Here is a 22,225-nt window from a genome sequence, read left to right on the forward strand (position 1 = left end):
ATAAAAAAAAAAAAAAGAACGAAGAAGAAGAAGAAGAAGAAGAAAAAAACATGGAAGATGCAACCACAGTCACGTGTCACGAACTATTTTATTCAAATGATCGAATTTATTTTTCTTATAATCAATCGAACGATTTTTATTGTTATTTTGTAGTTGTTGTTGTGATGTTTTTATTTTTTTATTTTTTTATTTTTTTAAATTCTTTATCTCTTTATCAATTATTAATAATTGTAAATTTCCTTTTTTTTTTCTATTTTTTTTTTTTTGCTTTAAATACGTTGCTTACATGGGTTATGGAAGTTCCTTGTTGTTTCCATCTCTCTCTATCTCTCTATCTCTCTCTCTCTCTCTTTTTTTTTCTCTCTTTTATTCTCCCTAGTCGAATCAACAATGGCGCCGGTATTACATAAGTCATCTAACCATAGTTAGAAAAGATTGTGCTAGGCAATTAGCGTGTTTCGTTTCGTACTATTTTGTAAAGGGAAAAAACCCACACTTCGAAAACTTCTTTTTCTGTCTGTCTGTCTGTCTCTCTCTCTCTCTCTCTCTCTTTCTCTTATATTTTCTCTGTAAATTCATTCCTTTTTTTTTTCAAATTGTCAGATTTTATGGGACTATCCAATTTTCGGTAATGTTTTTTTTTATATTTGTTGTTTTTTTTTTTAACGAACTATTGTTTAACAAAACCACTTCTTTTTCTGTCTGTCTGTCTGTCTGTCTGTCTCTCTCTCTCTCTCTCTCTTATATTTTCTTTGTAAATTCATTCGTTTTTTTTCAAGATGTCAGATATTATGGGACTATCCAATTTTCGGTAATGTTTTTTTTTATATTTGTTGTTTTTTTTTTTTAACAAACTATTGTTTAACGAAACCACTTCTTTTTTCTGTCTGTCTGTCTCTCTCTCTCTTTCTCTTATATTTTTTTTGTAAATTCATTCGTTTTTTTTTCAAGATGTCAGATTTTATGGGACTATCCAATTTTCGGTAATGTGTTTTTTTTATATTTGTTTTTTTTTTTTTTTTTTAATGAACTACCGTTTAACGAAACCGGTTCGTAAGACCAAGATTTTGATGATTGGATGAAAAAACACTACGTACGTATTTCATCGAAGATAAGTCTTACTTAGTGTTGTATTTTTTTTGTAAACGTCTTACGTCATCGTGAAAATCAATTTCTATGAAGAGATTAGTTGGATTCGCGAAATATTAGTCTTTCTCATAAAAAAAGAATCTTCGACAAACAATTCGAATCTTGTTTTTTCTTTTTTCTTTTAATATTTTTTTTTCTTTTTTTTTTTTTTTTTTTGCAACATTTTCTCTCTGACGTGTAATAGAAAAGGAGAGGAAAAAAAAAACGTGGGAGAATTACTATTAGTGTGTGTGTTTGTATATATGTGTGTGTGTATCGCGTTGTTGTCGTCATAATTATTGATATAAAAACTCGATTTCTCATACAGAAAAAAAAAAGAAAAAAAAAAGAAAAACTAAAGAGAAAAAAGAAAAACAGATGTACCTAGTCTTGTTTTCTCCATCGATCGCATTGAGTATCGATAAAGGTCGTGAGAAAGATTCGATAAAAATTGATTCGATCGATCAACCAACCAACCAACCAACCAACCAACCAACCAACCAACCAACCAACCAACCAACCAACCAACCAACTAACCAATCATCGATAACGATAAGAATTTAATTTTTCTTTGGCGGGAAATCATTTTTCCATATGATATTTATTTCATTTGACGATTAATAATAGATAACCAATGTGAGATCGATTCATATATTTTCTATCTTTTAACGTAAGATCTCTTTTTTTTTTGTATTTATTTATTTATTTTATTTTTTTTTATTTTATTTTATTATACTTTTATATTTTTATTTTCTATTTTATTTCCAATAGAAATCTTTTAATATCATCGTGAGTTGAATTGCAAAGATCTAGAAACTTGTTACTCTTCTCATCTCTCTCTCTCTCTTTGTCTTTCTCGTTATCTCTCTCACTCTCACTCTCACTCTTTTTGCCTGTTATCATCTCTTAAACGTATATATATATATATATATATATATATATATATTTAAGATCGGTATTTTTATCGCGTAGACAAGACAGTCTTTCTTTGTCGCACAATTACGCGTTCGTCGTGTTACCAATACACATATGACGTTACATATACGTGTAACTATCATTTTTCTGATAATTATTTGTAGTCTTACGCGTTGAGATAGAAAATTAGAAGATATTATTGAATAAATTATGAAAAACAAACTATTGCGAATTTTTCATTGTACATTTCGAAGAACACAAATATATGGAGGTGAACATTTTCAAAATTTTGCTTTTATCTTAATATTTATTGTAAACGTCAATGTTATCACATATATCAGTACAGTAATCTTTCAAATGTTGAGAGATTCGACGAATTAATTTGTCAACGATGTCTTTTTACGAAATTCAAGGACAACCGATTTCTTCATCGCGGTAATTTTATTTTCTATTTTTTTTTTTTTTTTTTTTTTTTTTTTGTACAACGTTTCCATTAAAATTACAATACTTCTTGTTCGTTTTTTTTTTTTTTTTTTTTTCATGCACGATATTATATCGTAATAATTTCTCACTTTTTTAATCGTTATATTAAAATTATTTATTTAATTATTCATTTCTTTTTTTTTTTTTTTTTTTTTTTTTAAGAAGTTTCGAAATCATCGATCACATTTGGAGAATTATAAAAAAATAGATTTTGCGAAAGTAAAATAATAATCTGGAAAGAGTGACGAATGTCCCCTTTTTTTTTATTTTTTTTTTGGGAGCAAAACCATTCCGAGAATTTCCAAGTATATTTTGTATACTTATATAAATTAGGGTGGGTCAAAAAAATCAATTACTTTTTTTTTTACAAGTGCTACGGAAAAATGGATTGTTAGACATTTTCAAAAAAAAATTCTCATCAAATATGAGCTCTTAATTTTAATAGGAAGATCCTCCTCAGTATCGCAGTTTTTTTTTTCTCAGTTCAATGGAATAAAATTTATATCTCGTCATTGATTGATTGTACAGAAAAATGTTTTAGACAAATTTTGTAGGAAATTTAATGCTCTACAAAAAAGTTCTCTTATATTTTTCCCATAAATCTCACCATTTCAATGATATCGTAGATTTAAGTTTGATTATTTTCACACTAATTTCATTTTTTGTTGATAAAATATTATAACTCGTCAATAAATGACTATATTATTAATTTTTTCTCAATTCAATGGAATAAAATTCATATCTCGTCATTGATTGATTGTACAGAAAAATGTTTTAGACAAATTTTGTAGGAAATTTAATGCTCTACAAAAAAGGTCTCTTATATTTTTCCCATAAATCTCACCATTTCAATGATATCGTAGATTTAAGTTTGATTATTTTCAGATTAATTTCATTTTTGTTGATGAATATTATAACTCGACAATAAAATTCATATCTCGTCATTGATTGATTGTACAGAAAAATGTTTAAGACAAATTTTGTAGGAAATTTAATGCTCTACAAAAAAGTTCTCTTATATTTTTCCCATAAATCTCACCATTTCAATGATATCGAAGATTTAAGTTTGATTAATTTCAGACTAATTTCATTTTTTGTTGATCAAATATTATAATTCGACAATAAATGATTATATTATAAAATGCGCAATATACAAATGTTTATAGGAAATGAAGTGATCTATAAAAATGGTGTCTTATGTTTTGGCAATTAAATTAAGCACTCAAAAGATTATTCATCATCAAACTTTCATGTGTATTGATTTTGATCTCTGAATATATTTACGGTTTATAACCAAAGTATATTATATAATGATGTATTTATAGTATCATCACTTTCTATACAAGTTAAAAAACACTCGATAAGAATTTTACGACATTTAATGACACTTTTTGTTTTGTTTGTTTATAATTTATGTTCGGTCGGTAAATTAGAATGATCGAGAAAACGAGTTTTAAGAACAGTTCTTTTTTTTCTTCTCTCAACATTTGCAAATATAACATCACAGTTAAAACGTTGTGTAGTAAAATTTTGTAACAGTATAAACGTTGTTGTTTACAGAAATGAATCAAATCTAAATCAAACGTAATATCATAGTTTAAATAAATATATATATATGCGGAATTTTATTGCATTTAATCGTATAATAATCATTGTTTAAACTGTCCTTAACGATAGGCTGATCATTTATGAAAGAATCCTTTTTGTTTCGTAATTCTTCATCTTATTTTGTCATTTTTTTTCTTTTTTTTCTTTCTACTTCTTGTCTCTTTCGATCTTCGACCTTTACTTACGTGTATTAGTAATGTTACTACGCTTGATACGTAATTCCTCCTGTTGTTAGGTAATTGCATCGTGCCAGCATAAATCATAAATATTATTCTTTCCGTCAAGAATAATGAATAAAAAAAAAAAAAAAAAAAAAAAAAAAAAAATTAAAATTTTCTTGTCGCGTCTTTTATTTATATTTTTTTTTCTCTTCTTCCTTGAACTAATAAACAAGTATTATTATTATTTCTTTTTTTTACGAAAGATTTTTAATTACCAAAATAAACTGTTTTTATTTTATGACTTTTTTTTTTGTTTTTTTTTTGTTTTATTTTTTATTTTTTTTTTAAATAACGCGAAGATAATATTTGATATTTTATTAACAAATTGGTTGTTTAAAGTAGAAAATTATTTTTAAGATAATTAACACGTTAAGCGCCACGTCGGTCCCTAGGGACCGACGCTAGACTTTCCGTTCAGGCCACGTCGGTCCCTAGGGACCGACGGCAGACTTTTCGTTCTTCTATCGCGGCGCGTGTGTCCGTCTTTGCATACTTGTGAGACTGAACATTTAAATTATGCGATATCGGTTTTAGTTTGGTCAATGCTTCAAGGATATCTATGCAACTGAGGATTTCTTACGCGTTTGGGCGTTATTAGGCCTCGCTTTTCGGGTTTTTCTCTACTACGACGGAGAAGGGACTATACGGATATAAACAAAGTATATACAAAGTATTTATTGCGATTTGAAAATGTCAGGCTCTCGAGTGCATCTTATCTACAAGTGGAGAGGTAAACATACGAAGGCAAGCCCCGGCCGGATTACGTTACCCGACATTTGTTTATACTCTGGCTCGCCTATCGGCGAGCGGCCCGGCAGAGCCCGCCTGACGGCTAACTGTGGCCTGAACGGAAAGGCACGCAAATTCGGCGTGGCGCTTAACGTGTTAAGATAATTTTGAATATATATATGTATATATGTGTGTCTACTATTCGTGTGATCGATCAATGATCGTATACTTACTTTCTCTGGGATTTAATCAGTGGCGCCCTCTTCGAAAGGAGAAAACTCTTCTTTATGAGCGGTCGGTATAAAGGCTTGTAAAACCTTACCCATATTTTTTCGTTTGTATCTTTTTGTATTTTTTTTCTTCTTTTTATTTTTAATATAATGTACCAATAGATGGTAATGAAAACATTGGTATATATAGTAAACGCAATCAAAATCTCATAAAATATGTAATTATAATATCGATACCTCGAAAAACGTTTTAATGTATATTAATTTCTGTATTACATTAAAAAAAAAAAAAAAACGACCTTAATAAAAAGAAAAAAAAATAATGTGGCACTATGTTGAAATTAAAAATTATCAATTGATAATAGATCAGGGATGATAAATAAGAAGAAGAAGAAACAAAAAAAAAAAATGATGAACAGTTTTTATTCCAAAAGTATTATTTTATATTAACATTATTTTTTTATGTATATATATATATATATATTTTTTTTTTCTATGTGTAATTAACAATTGTCAAACACAAAAGAAAAATTTACGTAGCATCAATAAACCATTAAACAAGGTTTCGATATTATTGTTCCATTTCATTTTATTTATTGATTATTTTTTTCATTATTCTTGAATTTCTTCTTCTTAATCGATAGATCGATCTTCCTACCTTATTGATTTTCTTCGGGATCGTTTGAAATGATCTTTCAAGTAGAAACTGAAAAATGATCTGTGTTAGTGTCTCTTAAGACCACCTTCTGTGTGTATCCCGCAAAGAGAAAAAAAGAAAGAAAGTTTTGTAAGATTACCATAAACACCATTGACAACACTTGAACTTACCGCAAAAGCATTTCAAATACTTTTGCATCTTTCCGACCAAATGAGAATAGAAATAGAGAGAAAAAAGGGGTCTAAGGAAAAACGTCGCGCTGAAGTGACTAATGATAGAATTTTTCTGGTAGAATAGAACACCGATGGAAAGGAAAAAAGAAAGAGACGAGAAGGAAGAACGGGAAAATAGTCAAATAGTATGATATTGATCCAAAGAACCATAGATCATTTATATTTTGTTTGTTTCCTATTGTCCTCTTTTCACTTTGGTCAAGAATTTCATTCTTGTCTAATGTCACCACCCCCAAAAACCGCAGGAGAAGAAACATTTTCAATATTAAATATATTATTGTTTCATTTTTTAATATTGTTATATATTTATAAATCATTTATTTATATATATATATATAATCATTGATCTTTCGGTATAGAAAAATACAAATGTATGATACATCGTATTATACGCCATAGAAAACAAAAAATAATAATATTACGTTATAACAAAATTAAATTTTAATATGTTTTATATTTTTTATAAATCATTTATCACACACACAGTGATATCTTTCAGCGTAGTAAAATAAATTGATCTTTCGGTGTAGTAAAATAAAAATGTATGATACATCGTATTATACGCCATAGAAAAACAAAAATAATAATATTAGGTTATAACAAAATTAAATTTTAATATGTTTTATATTTTTTATAAATCATTTATCACACACACAGTGATATCTTTTAGCGTAGTAAAATAAACACGTATAATACATTGTATTATTCATAATAAAAAAATGATATTAAATATGACAAATTAAATTGAAATATTATGATACTCTTACGAATCGTTAATCAACGATTTAATTTCTTATTATAGAAAAAGACAACAACAACAAAATATATATATATATATATCATAAATTGTATATATATAAGATCTACTTATGAATGTTCATCGATAAAATAACAAACACTCTCGTAAATGGCAAATGACTGCACACACCGATCTATGTTACTCATTAAGAAGATATAATTATCAGTTGTCTTGGGATGAACTAAGCGAAGTCTCTACCAATAAGATATATATATGTGTGTGTGTGTGTTCTAAAGAGAAACCTAGGAAACACTTGGACGATGCATGAAAGGATATCTGCTCATTAACGTCGTTGAAGATCGTCGGTGATTAGTCCGTTTAATTATCCTGATGCCGATTGACTCGACGATACGCAAAATTGTGAATTATTATTAACACACTTATTACATATCATGTATACGTACGTTGTATATGTATGTATGCGTGAATATGTTGTCTTATATATATATATATTCAACATATAATCGTTGGAAACTACAGGACGAAGTCATGTCCTTTCTCTTTCTCATCTTCTTGTCAGGTTAGTAAAGATCGGGGCCCCGTTCACCTATCTGCAAGATGGACACTCGCTTAACCTTACATCTACTCAGACCTATGTCCTGCTCGTTAACATTTTTTTTTTTTTTTTTACTTCTTTTTATTTTATTTTATTTTATTTGTTTTTTATTTATTATTTTGTTTTTTTTCATCGTCTTATATACGTTATACCACCAAACATGGGATAGGGATGCCAACGCGTGTGGAAAGTATGCTTCTTTAAGATAGATTGATAAAGAAAGAATGAATAAATCGAAGAGTGAGGGAGTTTTTCTTTGGTCCGATGGTGAATTCAAAGGGACCGCCGTCTTCTTCATTTGTCAAGATGCCTCTCTTGTTAGATTTACCCTCTCTTGCCAACTACAATCAATATTTCTTCTTCTTCTTCTTCTTCTTCTTCTTTAGCTACTTCCTTCATTTTCTATTCGGTAACGAATCAAATATGTACGATCTTGCACCTGCTCGTGATAAAGATATTGTTCTTTTCGTTCCAAGAATTTGTAAGATCTCTCATTTGTATTATACATTATATTTATTATTATTTCTTTTTCTTTAACAAAGAATAACAGAATATTTTTAGATAGGAGTATTAATTTTTTACAGATTTTCACAAAGATCATCTACCGTAACGTGCAACATTTGCGTAACAAATTTAATATACCTTACAGAAGGGAGGATATGGAAGGAGACAGGTAAACGCGCGAAACTCCCTCGAGGCGTTCAAATCTCTCCTGCCAAGATCACCCCTCCTCCTCCTTCCTCCTTCCTCTTTACTCTGTACTCCTTACTTCTCTCCACCCTCCAGCCCCCACCCCCCTCTCTTTAGCCCGCTCTCTTTTTCTTCACATCATTTCGCATACGTATATTCATATATATATATATATATATATATATTTATGTATGTATGTATGTACTTATTCTTTGGAACGATGAATATGTGTGTGCCTCGTGGAAATGAACGAGTTCCGTTTGAATCGGACGACTTGAGCTCAGCTCCCGTCGCGCGAAATGTCTTTTGAAAATATTTTGACGCGGCGTTAAGATCCACGCGTGATCGATGCCCGTTCCCCGGAGATTACATCGTGAATTGCATTTTCTTCCTGCGAGAGATGCACCACCGGCAGACGCGCAGGACCGATCCACTGAGAGAAAGAAAGAAAGAAAGAAAGAAAAAAAAAGAGAGAAAGAGAAAGACAGACAGACAGACAGAGAGAGAGAGAGAGGGAGAGAGAGAAAGCTTATCTTCGACGTGCACGATTCTCACAGAAACGAGCAAAGAGAAAAATAACAAAAAAAAAAAAAGAGAGAGAGAAAGAGAGGAAGAAATGAAAAAGCAAAAAAAAGAAAAATCGTTAGGAACCATGTGTAACCACAATTGTATTTTTTCCTTTTTCTCTCTTTCCTTATTAAACTCTCCCAGAAGGAAAATCGATTTTTCGAAAAAAAAAAAAAAGAAAAAAAGATAAATAAATTGTGCAAAGAAAAGAACAACAACAAAAAGTATATATATATATATATATTTTGGAAGGGTGCAGATTGATTCTCTCATTGGATATTCCTTAGATGGGATTTTATTTGCACTAATGGCGGACGCGAGAGAACGAAGCAGAAGCAGAAGAAGAAGAAGAAGAAGAAGGCGTCCATCCTGAAACCGTCGGACTCACAGGACCGGTTTTCTTCCACGCGTAATTACAAGGTTCGGACCAATCGCTGTGTATCTTGAAAAAATTCCGGGATCCTTTGCGTTCGTCCTTTTTTAACATAGCTCCCTCCCATCGCCATTTTGTTGTACCTCTTTTTTTTTTTTTTGTGTGTTTCTTCTTCTTCTTTCGCGAACGTGTGTGTGTAGATATGAGAACACACATTTGCGATCAAGAACGACGATATGTCGTGAGAACCCGTTTTTTTTTGTAGAAAATTCTTTTCGAATAAATTTACAAATTTTTCATAAGTATAATTAATAAGGATCCATAATTTGATTTTCTTTATTTTATTTATTTAAGTATAATTACTTATTCGACATCTCAATACATCATTATGATTGATTTATTTGTAGAATACCATTACAGTTAAATGATAAACCGTAATCAAACGGTAAAAGCATATACGAATATTTATCTTTCACTCTCTCTCTCTCTCTCTTTCTTTTTCTCTTCGTTTATTTCTTATTATCAATTGTAAGATTTATTTAAATATCATTTTAACACGTTCACTCTGGCGCGTACCACCGGTGGCCCGCGTTAGACTGTCTCATCGGGCGGCTTGTACCACCGGTGGCCCACCTTGGTCCACGTTTGAACAAGCAAAAATCACGCGCCGCCAGATGAAGCGCATCTTAAATTCGAGTACCATCCTACAGCGCAGACACTGAAAATCGGCACCAGCGTCAACGTGTTAATCATTTTTATGTACTCTCTTACTTGAAATTTGAAATTTATATTATCACCTGAGGAAAGTAATCTAATTTTATAGATAGATAGAAACAAACAAAAACAAAAACAAAAATAGGAAAAAGAAACCGTAGATAACAAGATGATCTGATTTTAAATACCAGGAAGAAAAGTTTGAACGTCGATGAAGTTAAATTAGAAAGAGAGAGAGAGAGAGAGATAAAGAGAGTTTGATGATTAAGTAACTACAATTGAGTTGCATGATCGGACGAGTATAACAGTAACAACGTGAACGAATCGATAATCGAAGAAAAAGAATGAACAACAAAATCGAGTGAACGAAGTTAAAGGTCTCGTAGAGAAAAGCTCCTTTTACTGAACATTGACGTAGCGATTTTTATTTTTATTTTTATTATTTTTTATCTTCTTCTTCTTCCTCTTCTTCTTCTTCTTCTTCTTCTTCTTCTTCTTCAGGATTCATCTCAACATCGTTGCATATTAGATAAAGCGTAAGGATTTTTGTATAAGGGAAAGGGAACGATTAGCTAGAATCCAAGATCGACCTCCTATCTTGATAAATGATCGTCGTCCTCTTCCTTTTCATCCTTCGTTCGTTCGTCAGGATTGTCTTGACAATTCTCTCTCTTTTACCAATCCCCACGTTTCTCCTGTCTTCTTCTTTCTCTTTTTTTCCCCTCCTTTTTTAACGTCAAGATACCGAAGGAGAAAGGTGGTTCTTCGAATGGACGGGCCGGGCCGGCGGTCGTGTTCCGTTTGTTGCAAAAACACTTTGAAGTAGCCCCAGACATTGTAATTATATCATATCGCATCAAGGTTCTCCTCGTCCCTTTAATTTTCCAAAGTGTGTTCCTTCCTTCTTATCTTTCTCTTCTTTCTCTTTTTCTTTTTCTATTTCTATCGCTGTTCAATTTTTTTTTCCCTTCACTTTTATATTCCTGGGGATGTACGAATAAAAAGTATCGAGAATGCATAATACCATCATGTGGGCACGGCTATCTACATATTCGAAAGAGAAAGATAAGGGTATGGTCATGAAATAAAAAAAAAAAAAAAAAAAAAAAACAAAAACAAGAAAAAGAAGAAGAAGAAAAAGAAAAGAAGAAAAAGATTAAGGGTAGGGAGTGAAGGGAGAAGAGTTACGCCCCTGTTAGGGTGAACGATCCTGACGGCACTGTCGGCGTTCTCTTTGTACACGCACCGCCCCTGCTCTGACTGCTTTTGCTTCTCTGATCACACACACATACACATACACGTAGGTACGTACTTACGTACGTACGTACGTGCGAATCTTCATCTCCCACCACATTTATATACCATCTCTCTCTCTCTCTCTCTCTTCTCTCTCTCTTTTTATTTTTCTCTTTCTCTTTCTATTTCTATTTTTCTTATCTTCTTGTATCGAGTTGTGTGGATACATTATACGAATTACATCAATGATACATGACGATGGGACATAAGATAAAGAGTACTACGACTACGATCCATGTCCATGTCACCTAACAATTTTTATACTTTCTTTATTTTAATTTTTTTTTTTGTTCTTTATCTTATCTTATTAATTATCTTCAATTTTTACTTGATTATTACTTATTTTTTTTTTTTTTTGAATTTTTCATTTTACATTTATTTGTTGATTTCATTTTTTGTTTCCTCCTATTGTTTGCGTTAAAAAATATCTTCCCGTTCGTATTTTTTTTTTTTTTGTTGTCAACTTTTTCCTTGTAACGAAATTCCTTTTTTATTTTCATTTTTCTAATTCCACTTCCTCCTACTCTTCTTAAATCAGAATTATAATAAGATTCTATTATGATCTATAATCCTATCTTTTTTTTTTTTTTTTGTATTTTCTCATTCTTTTCGTTAAATCCTTTTCGTAAATATAGAAATAAGAAATGGTTCGTGTATTTGAACGTAAAATGTTTGTCCTACATTTACACGTAGACATATTACGGATTATATCTGACAGTGTATTGAAAGATATTATAATTTCTTTTCTATTTGTATATGTAACCCTTTACAAAAATACGGAAGTATTTTGTATTGTAATGCAAAATCGAGTGATGAATGAAAACGAATAAACAAAAATAAGAAATGAATAAAAAGGGAAAGAGGAAATACGTAAATGAAAATAGAAAGAAAGAAAGAAAGAAAAAAAGTAAATAAATAAATAAATAAAAATACTAAACAAATAAAAAAAAAAAAAAAAGGGAACAAAATAACGTCCAGTTAATTTATTCCTGTCGTGTTATCCTCAGTTGAATACCCTATTTTTATATATATATATATATATATATATATATATACTTCTCAGTACTCTCGTGGGAATTGCTCGACCGTTCGTATTTTTTTTTCTTTTTTTTTTTTTTTTTTAAACTTCCTCCTTGTAACGAATTTCTTTTTTTTTTTTTTTTAATTTTCTTTTTTCCAAACTTCACTTCCTACTCTTTTTAAACGAGAATTATTACACAAAACCTATCACTCCGGCGTGTTCTCATTCAGTGGATGTGTAATTTTAGGACGATTCCGTTCGTTCCCTTTTTTCGTTTGTTCCTTTTTCTTTACACTTTACACGACTTCTCTTTCTCTTTTTCTTTCTCTTTCTCTTTCTCTTTCTCTTTCTCTCATTATTTTTCTCTTTTTATCTTGTTCGCTCGGTTTCCCTTCATAAAAGGGGTCGCGCACGAGTCTTATTAAGTTCCTCCCTTACCTTGAAAAGTTCCGCTCGAATTAAATCGATTTCCATGGCACCAAAGGCCACGCCTTTCTACCACGAACAACCGCTGCTGCTGCTGTTGCTGCTTGCTCGCCATGCGTTTCAACGATCGCTTCGTTATGGACAAATTGAAAATCCTTTCAAATGAGTTTATTTATATATACATTATCATTGCGTTACATATACTATCTATAAATTCATACAACACGTATTTACATCTTATTATTAAATACTAATGTAACAGTAAACACTACACGTATTTACACTTATACGGCATTTAGAAACAAAATCTTTGCAAATGTTGCAATTCTTTTGTTTTTTTTTTTTTTCTCTAATACGTTTCTTCTTTTTCATTTTATATTTTCTTGTTTTTCTATTTTTCATTATATTTTGTATTTTCACAAATGTTCGTTGAATTTTCAAATACGGTTTAAATGATAAGAATAGTTTCATTCGATAAAGGAAATGTTTTTTCTTTTTTTTTTTTTTTTGGAATCTCCAGAGATACAACAAACAAAACGATCACAGGCGTCCCCTAGGATACGCTTCCACCTCCCTTCACCCCCCACCTCCCATCTCCCCGGCCCTTTTCCTCCTGCTCCTCCTTTTCTTTCTTCTTCTTCTTCTTCTTCTTCATCTTCTTTTCTTTCCCCCTCCCTTTCTCCCTCTATCTTTCTCTTCCCCTTTTCTCTGTCTCTGTCTCTCTCTCTCTCTCTCTCTCTTTCTATCTGTCTTTCTCAGCAGCGCAGATCCCGCAGGATCATTAATCAAATTCCCCCCCCCCTCCCTCCCTCCCTCCCTCCTAACGTCGCTCCGCGTTTATCCCCTCCACAAAGTTGAGACTTGGCCGCCATTACTGCGCGGCTGCGTGCACGGCGCACTAATTAAAACCAGGAAATTAATGCTTTATACCTTTGAGCCTGCTTTCTCTCTTTCTTTCTTTCTTTCTTTCATTCTTTCTATCTATCTATCTTTCTTTCTTTCTTTCTTTCTTTCTTTCGATGAGAGAAGTCCGTTTCAATCAAAGTTTCGTACTTTTTAATCGGTGTACCGAAATTACGAACATGTTGTGACCTTTTTTTTACTTTTTTACTTTTTTACTTTTTTATTTTATTTTTTTTTTAAGAGAGATTAAGAGAGAGAGAGAGAGAGAGAGAGAGAGATTATATTGAAGTCAACTTAAGAATGTCGAATTTATTTGGATACGGTAGCATGTATAATTTTCGAAAGATTATTTATCATGACTCGTTTCACAGAAAAATGTCTTCCATAAATTCGATAGAAATGTAACCATTAGATAGACTTTTCTTTATTTTTTTTTTTTTTTTTTTATTTGGAAAAAGAGAGAGAAAGTATTTCTCTAGTCTTTTTGAGAATCTCTGACCGTATCGTATTTTTTCTTGTTGAAGATTTTCAAAGCGTACTAAGGAGAAAATGGAATGGTTTCGTTGCACCCATGGGACTTGTAACTCTATGCAAATATTAAGAAAAGGAATTTACGTATATTATGTGGATTTTTGCCTTTAATCCTTTCAACATCGTAGTTTATCTATTATTCACTAGGAATGTCATTATTTTAGTACTTTATTTGACTATTTTGGGGATTTCAAAAAAAAAAAAAGAACTCACTTTGAAGTTTGAAATTCTTTCACCGAACATTTTTGTTCACAATGATTCTATAATATTTTGGATATGATTAATGATTATATATATATATATATTATTTTTTCTATAACAAAGTTATTCTATTGTATTTCTTGTTACATTAATAGAATATTTAACTTTATACAGGTGTATAATATTTTTTTTTTTTTTTATTGAAATCATTAACAATATACTTTCTTTGAGATTTTAATTTATATATAGTGTATGTGCTCTTTTTTTTTTTTATTATTATAAAATTATTTTAATATTTTTACGTAGTGAATATATAATAACATTTACATATATATATATATATATCCTTTGCTTACCACCCTTCCAGGAGTAACACGTTTACCACACTCGGGTCCTTTGGACCCAGACGAAAAAAATCGTTATAAAAAAGAAACTATTGCATAGATTTACTTCAACATTTTTTTCAGACTTCTTTAATACTAACTTAAAAAGACTATATAAGTTTTATAGCTTTAAATTAAATTTAAATATATTTAAAAAATTATCAAAGTTGAACAATTGAGAAAAATGATTACTCAAGTTGCAAAAAAGGTCGTCTGGGTCCTTTGGACCAAGTGTGGTAAGCAAAGGATAATATATATATATATATATATATATATATATATATATATATTTTTGTTGTATTTAATTTGTTTTTATAGAATATTTACCTTTATACAAGATAACAATATTTTGTTTATTAAAATCATTAACAATATACTCTCTTTATGTATACATATATATATTATGTATATATATATATATATATAGAAGTATATATACAAATATATATATATATATATATTTGTGATGGACGGGATCCGATAGATCAAGAAGATCTATCTAAATTGGATTTATTCTCGTCAAGGAAAAGGAAGATAAAGAAGAAGAAGAAGCGACGACGCGTCGAACGTAAATTAGTCCGGCATGCACCTGCCGTAAAAAGCAGTAAGCTGTCGTCGGTGTCGGTGCAACTTGTCTCTTTCTCTCTCTCTCTCTCTCTCTCTCTCTTTCGTGTTGAGGTAAAGGGTGGCGTGAAAATCGAGGATAATGGCTGGTCAACCTAACGGTAGAAGCACCATTAGGTCTATTTATCGTACATACAGTGTAGTCGGAGGTCCCAACGTTACTTCTATCGTTCCTTGTAGGAAAGTTAACGTGCTCCTGTATGAAGAATTCAATGCGTGAAAGATGACGTACGAAGAATACTTAAGAAACTACCACACTTGCAACGTTATAAGATAACGAGAATTAGAAATATTTTTTTTTTTTCTAATGACGATATAATTCCAACTTTATAAATATATATATATATTGAAGATTTGTCACGAAATAATATCGTATCTACGAAAATTCTTGTCTTTTTCTTTCCCAACGTCGCTTTTATTATTATTTATTAAATATAAATAATAATCAATCGGATGGTAGGAAAGATTGACAATTCAATTTTCAAGAAAAGGTTTATAAAAAGTTGATCATAAAATTTGACGAGTTTATTTGTAATTAAATATACGACATATAAGCACAAGTACTATACGTATTCGTATTTTTTGTTGTTTGTTTGTTTTTGTTCTCCTTCTTTTTTTTCTTTTATTGCCTCAAGATACAAGCACGTGTACAATCAATACAGGTACTTTTCCAATATCCAATAGTATAGTTGCAACTAATAAATTTCAAATCGTCGCTTGTAATAGCGACAAAATTGCAGTATGCATTCGTTCAATGTTAGAATACTCGATGATCGATCAATGACGTTAAATGCCACGTGCTGCTGTGTGTAGAGATAATTTATAGGTTCTCCTAGATGTAACTTTTCTTACGTAGCTTCAAGGTAGCAACAAACTCGATTATGACGTTATTACAACAACCGAGGAAATAACCGATCCCCCCGTGAAACGTTAAGGGGGAAGTTTGTTAATCGATCGAATAAACAAAGCGAATAAACTTTGATAAAGAAAAACTTTTTTTATTCGATTGATCGAGCTGCTTAGAAATCGTGTCGAGATTTTCTACGGGAAGTATTGGAAAAACAATAAGAAAGAATGAGAATGAATGGCCGGATGTGGGGAATAAAAAAAAAAAAAAGGGACAAAAATAAAAGAAGAAGAAGAAGAAGAAGAAGAAGAGGAAGAAGAAGAGAAGGATGATGAAGAGGGATTGGGGAGGGGGGGGAGAGAGTAAAATTCGATTCGTTTCGAACGAGACGGTCGATCGGATGCAAATCGATGGAAAACGAGTGCACTCGATTGTACGATGTAAACAAAACAAAAAATGCAAAAGGAGAGATAAAGAGAGAAAGAAAGGAAGAAAGGAAGAAAGAAAGAAAGAAAGAAAGAAATATAGAAGGACATTTGCTGTAAGAGGAAGCTTAATGCATGGCGCCGTACATCTCGCAAACGTTCCAATCGTCGTCCCTGAAAGGAAGTCAGCGTGAAGGAATAGAAAGGCCTGTGCACAAAGTCCTCCTCCTCCTCCTCCTCCTCCTCCTCCTTCTATCGTCCCTCATTAAAGCGATTTACTCGCGACACTTTTTGCACCGACAAAGAGAGATAGAAAGAAAAATAAAGAGGAGGAGGAGGAGGAGTGACGGGGGGAGGGGGAGGGGGGAAATGGAAAGATTCTACGAAGGAGATCGTCTCGCGATTAACTTGGGAGAAAATGCAACAAAAAAAAATAAAAAATAAAAACGTTTGGCTTAATGCGGAATGACGATGACTTTTCGTCAAACTTTCTTTCGTTCGGGGGGGGGGGGGCGGGGGGGGGGGTGGGTACACACACACTCACATATTTTTAAATCGTCCACATGATGCATTCCTATATACCTACTCTCGTTCCGCGTTTTCAATTCCGGATTTGTAATAATAGTGCCGCGCGTTTGTCGGCAAGGGGGGAACATACATACATACATACTTTATACCATTATTATTTCGAACATATGAAAACACCATGTATTATAAAAATAAATATCCCAAGGAAATAGAAGTTTTACATTGAATTCTATTGACACCTAACACGATCATTTATCACTAATGTGAAATATTTTATTATATTATACGAATACTTTTTTAAGAGTTAGATTATTTGTGTGTGTGTGTGTGTGTGTATGTTTTTTTCTCCCCTTTTTGCAATCTCTTTTCATTTTTTCTATTTTCAAATGTACAGTTGAATTAATAAATAAATGGCGTAATTCGTTGGTCAAACTTAAATCTCGTTTAATCTCGTATATAGAAAGAATGCCGTTTCCATGCCACTAAGTTTATATTCGTTTAAAAGCAAGCACACACGAACACTTTACTCTCTCGGGGACTACCAGAATAACCAAATCGCTAAGTCATTCAAAGTGTCAGTGATAGCATGAAGTCAGAAGCCTATGCTCGTCCTTCTTTCTCATTATATATATTTCTTTCTCTCTCTCTCTCTCTCTCTCTCTCTCTCTCTCTCTCTATCTTGTTCTGTTAACACTGGTGCAGCATCAGCAGCAGCATTTGTATATCGACCGAAAGAAACAATCCCAGCAAATTTTGTCGAAAGATAAGAAGTGGTTAACGATAAAAATGAGAGAGAGAGACAAAGAGAGAGAGAGAGAGAGAGAGAGAGAGTGCGTACAGCAAAGAGATCGGCATATCGAATCTCGAGCGTGTAGTATAAATGACGACGGGACAGAGAAACGAACGACACGTCCAATACAATCCCGACGAATAAGAAGGGACGAGAGATTTTAGATAAACACTCGTCGGCCATTACCAGACAACCGCGTGTAATTGCTGATCCACAGATACACCTTCTTCTTCCGCGCCTTTTCTTTTCGTGCCGCCCGTTAACGACGCCTCTTTGTCTCTTTTTCTATCTCTCTCTCTCTCTTTCTCATTCTCTTTCTCTTTCTTTTTTTTACATGCCATCGACACCGATGCACGAACGTGTAACTATTGTCTATTTTTTTTTTTATTCTTTTCTTTTCTTTTCTTTTTTTTCATGATTAACACGTTACAATATCCCCCTGATCGAAAATTACACTTTTCCATCGTGATTATTCAGTCGATTAGGATTGAAAGGTTTCATGTTTTTATTATGAAAATCGTATGGTTCTAATCAAATTGGGGGGGAAGGGGGGGGGGCAAAGGGGGAATACGTGTATTAGTGTGTATGCGCGTAAAGAAGGGGTGGGGAATTGATAGGTGAAGTAAAACGCGAAGGAGAAGCGAAGGGAGAATAAGAAAAGAGAAAAAGAGGGGTCTCGAGTATGGGGTTGGGATGGGGTGAGGGAGGTGGAGGAAGAGAGAGAAGGAAGATAACTGTGGGCGCGGCGGATATCCCGCTGTGTCTTCCCAACATGGCCGACTTTGTACGCACACCCACGCCACGGTCTCTTCTTCTTCTTCTTCTTCTCCTTCGTTTTCTTTTTCTTTCTGTTTTTTTCTACTTCTTCTTCTTCTTCTTCTTCTTCTTCTTTTGCTTCTTTTTCTTTCACCCTAACTCACTCTCTATCCCCCACCTTCTCCATTTCTTTCCTCGCTCGTCGAATTACACGCTCGCCGAAAACAGCTTTGAAAAGGTACGCTCGCTTGATCAAAGTAGAAACTTATCCGTCATCTCGGTAAGATTCTCAAGGTGTCATCTTATAGATAAAATGATATTTAATCAAACACGATATCTGTTTTTGATAATTGTGTCAGTAATTATGACAACGGATGTATGTCTGAAAACAAGGGGGGGGGAAAAAGATATTTAGAAAAATTCATTCCACGCGATTTATTTTATATTATAATAATAAAATACCTATACTGTTAATTTATACTTAAATAAGATATATAAGATGTATAACAAAAAAATATCATGTGTGCAGATCACACGTGTTAGAAGTGAAACCTTGAAAATATTAAATTTCGAAAGAATGAGACGAATGCACAGTATCAACAGTAAGAAAATTGTAGAAGATTTATTTGTTATAATATTATTATTATAATATTGTTATCACATTGAAAAATTAACTTTACATTTTATTGACATATAATACATAACATTATTACACAGTAAAAGCAAGTTCTCAATTTGAAGTTTTTTTAAAAGGATTTCACTTCTAACACACACGTGTGATCTGCACACATGTTTTTTTATTTCTTCTCTTCTTATTTAGTATCGTGGCCTTTACATAGCCGCCCACCGCTCCGTTACATTGCCGCCGACGTTTCACTTGTTTCAAATCACTCCCTATTCTATTCTAAAGAAGTTTTCAATTAAAAAAAAAAAAAAAAAAAAAAAAAAACGAATTAAGAAATGCTTTTTGTCAAAGTTAACACAACTTCCTGTAATTTATTTCAAATAATGATACTTCTGGCAAGAAATTGTCACATAAAATTAATTTGTTACGATTTATCAGATTTGTCCATCGAGAGAGTATTAAACTTCCTTCTTGAATCTTCCTTTTTTTTTTTTTTCTTTTTTTCGTTTTCTCTCGTTTTCTCTTTCCAATTTCTTCCACCTTCTTCCGTACAATTATCCCCTTCGCACAGTGAAATTTCTTCTTAGATAGCGGGAGAAGAAAATACAAATAAACGTCGGAGAAGGGAAGGGAAGGGAAGGGAACGCAACGTAACGCAATGCAACGCAACGCAACGTCCGACGATGTTAAACAGACCACGATCGAGTTGTTACGCCTGTCCACCGTGAAGGAATCGGCAAATCTAATCGCTTCCTCGTTCAATTATCTATTCAGTACCCCGTTACCTGTTCTTCGTACGTATATGTATATATTCTTTCGTACAGGACGTTTCTCCGAAGAAATCGTAACGAGCCTTTTGATTTCCTTTCTTTCTTTGTATTGAAGACAGTTCTATTTCTATTTCCTTTTGTTACTTTTTTTTTTTACGTGATGTCTCTGGAATAATTCAACGGTGTTTATGGCAAACACATTACCACCTTCCATTACCTAAACGTTCGTTTCAATTATTTTTGAAGTGACAATTTCTTTACAATCAGAGTGATTTGAAAATCGTGAAACGAAAGAACGTGAAACCACCGATGAAACAACGAATAATTAATTAATTAATGAATACAAAATTCAGTGTCACAATATGTTTGTCCATTAATCATTCCAAAACTGCTCAACTTATTTTTAATGAAATTCATTTTATTTCACGTGATTTTTTCCAATTTAGCACATAGCACAATTTTAATTATTTATATAAGGTTCTATCAATAGATGGCACTGTATTACAATGCAATTATATCGAAATATTCACGTCTCGAAGTTTGGTTTTCTTTGAAGGTTTCACTTCTATCGTGTTTTCTTTTTCTTTTTCTATTCCTTTTCTTTTTTTTTTTGAATATGTAAACCAATTGAACCCTTTGACTGCTATGGACGAATATACGTGTTTGTCAATATAAATGTAAAAATTATTGATTATTGTTTCGAATTTTGTCATCACATTAATAAAAATTATATAATAAATAAAAACTTTAATTATTAAATATAATATAATTATTGTATAGATCTAATGAATAATATCAATCAACGGAAACACAATCATACTAATATAATAAACTATTTCATTCTTATAAAACACATCAGTTAAAAGTGTTACAAAAAGACAATCAATCGGTACAAAAAAGGAACAGTTATAATAGATAAAGAGAGAGAAAAGAAGGTACATGTGAAAACGTAGCAACGTGTATTAGATTAGCGAAGAAAATTCGTAGATTGGTTAACGAGGCTGGATAAGTTATTTGACGAAATTGGTTCAATTAAAAGTCACGGGGCCAGCTGCCTGCCCCGTACGATTGTGCCTCGTCATGTGATTGGTCCCTTCTCTCGAGTCCTTTTCTTCGATCTTCCCTCCTCCTATCCTTTTCTATCTATCTCTCTCTCTCTCTCTCTCACACACATACCACTTTTAGATGCATCGATACTCGACTATCATTAATCATGCACTTTTGTACGTACTCGTCGATGGGACTCCCTGCAAGGGGACACACACATCCGAGATGTGCGCAACAAAAATGAAACTCCAAAAGGGCTTTATAGAAGGAGAGGTTGCAGGTATCGAACAACATATCGTTTCGTACCATGTGTGGAACCTATTAATTTATATCGTACTATATACTGTTAAATGAATATATTAGGAGAAAAATTCTAATCGATATCATCTACCATCGAAATTTGATTAGTATGTAAATGAATGTTGATTTGACCTTTGTTTTTTTTTTCTTTTTTCTGTTCCAGGACATGGACCTGATCGAAGTACTTTGGAAACAAGACGTGGATCTAGGTTTTACCTTGGTAGAACCGACTAGTACAACATCGAAGAAAAAAGTAGCTACAGCTTGCGAAAAAGAATCGGAAGATGAAATTGAAAAGCTTAAAGCTTTGGAAGCTATCAATGCAACCAATCAAAAGGTAAATTTTAAATGTGATTCCTTAGGTCTAACGTTAGTTTGTAACATTTTCTTTTTCTTTTTCTTTTTTTTTTCTTCCCAATCCGAAAATGTTCGATGCACAAAGGGTGCCGAGATTTCTCCTGTCGATTTTAACAACGTCGAGGAGGTACCAACCAACCAACCAACCAACCAACCAAGCCGTAATTATCGATTCGTCGATTAAGGACCATTGTTCCGTCGTCGTTCCCTGAGCCAATGACTTCCCGCTTTCTCGCGCGCGACCACATATTTTCTTCTTTCTCCGATGGCCGAGGGGCTTTTCACACGCTCTCGCATATTATAGACACACACACACACATATATATATATGGAGAAAGAGAAAGAAAGAAATAAAGAGACACAACCAACAGAAAGAAAAAAAAATGATCGTTGATGTCCCATCGGCCATCATTTTCTTCTTCTTCTTCTTCTTTATCACTAATCGCATATGGACGAGCGAAAGTAGCGAATTTTTATTCGTTTAAAAAAAG

The 22,225-nt window shown here is 32.3% G+C and overlaps 1 protein-coding gene across 9 annotated transcripts in view; it reads left to right on the forward strand.

Annotated features, from left to right (window-relative positions):
* Positions 1-22,225, forward strand: part of cnc (NFE2 like bZIP transcription factor cap-n-collar) — a 108,363-nt gene that overhangs the window by 16,966 nt on the left and 69,172 nt on the right. For all 9 annotated transcript variants that reach the window (XM_015334140.2, XM_089178287.1, XM_015333880.2 and 6 more), the window contains one exon: positions 21,541-21,714. In XM_015334140.2, coding sequence (XP_015189626.2) covers positions 21,541-21,714 — 174 coding nt within the window. The remainder of the gene's footprint in view (positions 1-21,540; positions 21,715-22,225) is intronic.

The sequence above is a fragment of the Polistes dominula genome, unplaced genomic scaffold (genome assembly GCF_049000335.1).
Source record: "Polistes dominula isolate Pdom_NZ unplaced genomic scaffold, Pdom_raw_medaka contig_373, whole genome shotgun sequence".
In the NCBI taxonomy this organism is placed as follows: domain Eukaryota; kingdom Metazoa; phylum Arthropoda; class Insecta; order Hymenoptera; family Vespidae; genus Polistes; species Polistes dominula.